The sequence below is a fragment of the Halyomorpha halys genome, unplaced genomic scaffold (genome assembly GCF_000696795.3).
Source record: "Halyomorpha halys isolate HHAL.00 unplaced genomic scaffold, Hhal_1.1 Scaffold228.1, whole genome shotgun sequence".
Classification (NCBI taxonomy): Eukaryota; Metazoa; Arthropoda; class Insecta; order Hemiptera; family Pentatomidae; genus Halyomorpha; species Halyomorpha halys.
Window position 1 is genome coordinate 235257 of NW_027107268.1, and position 3669 is coordinate 238925.

At 29.5% G+C, this 3669-nt stretch overlaps 1 protein-coding gene across 1 annotated transcript in view; it reads left to right on the forward strand.

Annotated features, from left to right (window-relative positions):
* RpS19a (Ribosomal protein S19a) overlaps positions 1-3430 on the forward strand; it is a 6367-nt gene extending 2937 nt beyond the window's left edge. Inside the window, exon 4 of the mRNA XM_014419268.3 lies at positions 3139-3430. Within this exon, the coding sequence (XP_014274754.1) occupies positions 3139-3395 (257 nt within the window). The 3' untranslated portion in view covers positions 3396-3430. The remainder of the gene's footprint in view (positions 1-3138) is intronic.
* Positions 3431-3669: the final 239 nt, after the last annotated feature.

Below are 3669 nucleotides of genomic sequence, written 5' to 3' on the forward strand. Positions count from 1 at the left end.
AAGGCAATTTTTTTCGATTTAACACGAGTTTTTCCATTTAACACGCTTTAACATAGATCATGAATACCCCTATAATAGAGCATTGGTTTGTGCTACAGAGATATACGAATGCACAAACCAACCTCAACAATTTCAGAAAGGTAATATAATCAAATTTCCTAAAAAGAAAATCCAGTAATTTTTAATAATTAACTAAGTGATGATGAACAAATCCAAAGAATCAGGGTTCTTTAAAGGTGTTATTAAAACACAAATTTTTTTTGTCATTCTGACCTTCGTCATGTTTTTTAAAATTTAGAAAATGCGTTTTTAAATTACATCAGTATGTGATTACCATTATTGTTTAATATACTATTTATTTCTACCTTGAAAAGTTATAATTAAATATTTACACATTGATGACCAAGTCAATTTGTGTTAATCCTTTTTCTCTCAAAAAAGTCATGTAATTTTTAATATTTTTTTTTTAAATAAGGGAAAGAGCATGAACATCTGCTAGTGTTGGTCGGTTTTTGAAATTATATTCTTCTTTTTACCATTTTTAGTTATTTCTTTTTAAGTAATGTTTATAGAATATTTACCATTGTTTAGAAATAGTTTTTACTTAAAGCATATTGTCATCTATTTTGCTTTAAAACTTTATTTTTTATTCAATCTCATTTACCCATTAGTTTATTTTATTAATGTTTAAGTCATATTTTTATTTTAATGGAATGTGAGAATAAGTATAAAACGTAATATTAAAAAAAATCAAATTTCATTCCTACAAATACTTTAGATTTTATTCAAATAACCATTTCCAGCTGTGTTAGAAAACCTAAAATGTGGCTTGAAATGTTATTACTTAATTAAATAGTTTGTATTTCATTTATTCTGTTCGCTACTCAAACTATTTTCTCGATTTTAGGTTTATATTCAGCAAAAAAGTTAACTTACACCTTTATAAGAAGATGTTTAGTTTTAAGTATTTTGTTTCTGTGGTTTACCATAACATTGCCGTCAAAGAATGCACCTTCTGCTTTGAGTACTAAGTAGTAAAATTTTATATAATTAAATTAGTAGCATTTTGAAAGTTTTTAACTAAAGAAATGAGAAAAAACTTTAATAGTTTCCTAGTTTGTAAATTTCTATTTTATTATTAAGTTTTATAAATGGATAGTAAAGTTCAGTTTATATCTATGAAAGTATAGTTTCTTTTAGGAAGTATTTTGAATTATGTCCCACCAGGGCCCTGTTTTTTAATAAAGTACAAACTAATACTTTTAGTATCCACAGAGTAGTTTTTCTTTGCAAGTTAGGTAATGAGATAAAATATATTAAGTAATGATTAAAATTAAATAAGTAAGAAGCGAAAATGAACAGAAATGGCAAATGAGGGATTCAGTGATGGATGATAGTGAAAATACTAATTTTATACTATAAAACATCTTAGAACAGTTGACATATTAAAAGATTAATGTTATAATACAATAAATATTAAATAAACTAACTTTTGGGTTGGTGCAGAAGTACAAGATCTGTTTTTAAACTATTTCCTCTTTGTTGTATATTCTCAGAGGGAAATTTTTTCAGTGGTTTCAAATTGGAGGATAGACAAAAGAAACTTTTAATGATTAAAATAATTTTATGTTGTATCCTCCATATTAAGGAAGGTTAAAACCTAAAATGTTCGGGTTGATATTTCTCTTAGTCCGGGAGAACTATGTTAACACTTTTAACAACTAGGTAGACATAGTTGACCATGGTTCGGATTCCGATCTTTATTGGTCTTAGCTGAAACTTAATATTAGAAATAAAACCCAACCTTTTGACTGTCAAGATTTTTTTAATTGTTAGCTTCCCTCTTCAGACAACATCTCTCATTTAAATCAATAATTCATAAATAATTTCATGATTGTTCTCATAAATAAGTGTGTAATTTTTTTATAAAACTAGATTTTAAAAAATGATCTATTAGTATTTTTATTATTTTTTTTTCTGATTACTTTTTATTTGAGAAGAAGATTTGTGAACTTTAATGTTACCAATGGATAGCTATTATTTCTAGATGACATTTCCTACATCTTAGCATGGGATAGAGCTCCTGGGTCCAAAGAAGTGATTATCAAAGATGTCGTTGTCGCCATCCACTATGCCTAAGAAGCTACCATCTAATAAAGTTTTCATTAAAATCATCCGTGTTTTTAAATATGTAATATATAATGTTAAGAAGAATATTTTCATGAAAATTATGTTAGCAAAACTGATTGGTCTCCTTATCCAATCGGAACCCCTCTCCAGATTGATTACACACAGTTATGGGTATGCTTAATGCGAAGGGGCCCGCTTTTATAAAGCATCTAGTGCAGTGATTCCAGTCGGGGAAGGTGTGGCAACACAAAAGACAATTGTCTATTTTTGTCCATATAATTAATATTTACTGACTTTTTAAAGGATGGATATAATTATACAAAATCAGATCTACCTTGGTTAAAACTTTTTTTATTATATACTTTTCCTAAAGTTAAAGTGTCATTTATCTAAAAATTCAAATGTAAGTGATATAATATTAAAAATTTTCGTTTTGCCTCCCAACTAGTCTAGGAGTTGGCTGGTTTGATCAAAGTTTAATTTCTTGGTTAGTAATCCGCAGACTTCTACAGTTTAAGAACCATTAGGTCTAGTATTTAGTCTCGACTTGTACAGGGATCTGTTCTTAACCATTTATTACCTCGAAGTGCTAAATCAATTAAACACCATCTCTTTCGTTTCTTTTAAATGATCTACTAACTTCAGGATTTTGAAACCATTTACATTTTGAAATTTGTGTTATTGAAATTGTATTAAGAATCCAAAGAGGTATTCTTTACTTCTCTATGTTTTGAAACCTCATTTCTCACAATCCTTTGCTCCTACAGAATTGTGTGTGTTTTTCTGTTAGAGTACCTCACGCTTGTTAGATAGGCACCTACCTCCCCTTCATCTACACTAGATTAGAAAAAAAAAAGTTATATAGACCCTTCGTCCACTTACCTCTTCAATTTAAGTAACAGAGTTGTAACTTATTTAAAATTTTCTCATTTATTAGATGGATCATAATCTTTAAATTGATAATCTTGTATGATAAATATAGAGATTTGACCTTTATCATTTTTACAGGCCGAAAACGTAATGGAGTTTGCCCCTCCCATTTCTGTCGGAGTTCTGGTAGTGTAGCAAGGAAAGCCCTTCAATCCCTGGAAGCATTGAAGCTGATTGAAAAGTCTCCCGATGGCGGAAGGAAGCTAACCACCCAAGGGCAGAGGGATATCGATCGCATTGCAGCCCAGATCAGACCCAAGAGGAAGGAGCGTTCGGGAGCCCACCGAACGACCGAGCTTCCTGTGCCTGCTCCACCTGTAGATGTTACTGCTTAAGAACAAAGATGTTTTAATAAACGTTTTAATATACATTGATATAATTTCAGATCCCTCTTATCTTCTCTCATTATAATAGTTTTGGATTGCATGACTTTAAATGTATGATTTTATGTTACTACTATGGGAAGCAGTTTAATTATTCTTGTCAACTCAAAGGTTCAAATTTATATACAACTATAGGTTTTCTAAAAGAGTATAAATAACTCCGTTTTAAGAGACACCATTCGGTGGTAAAACATGTTACCTGCAAAAATGAAAACTTTTGTTACTA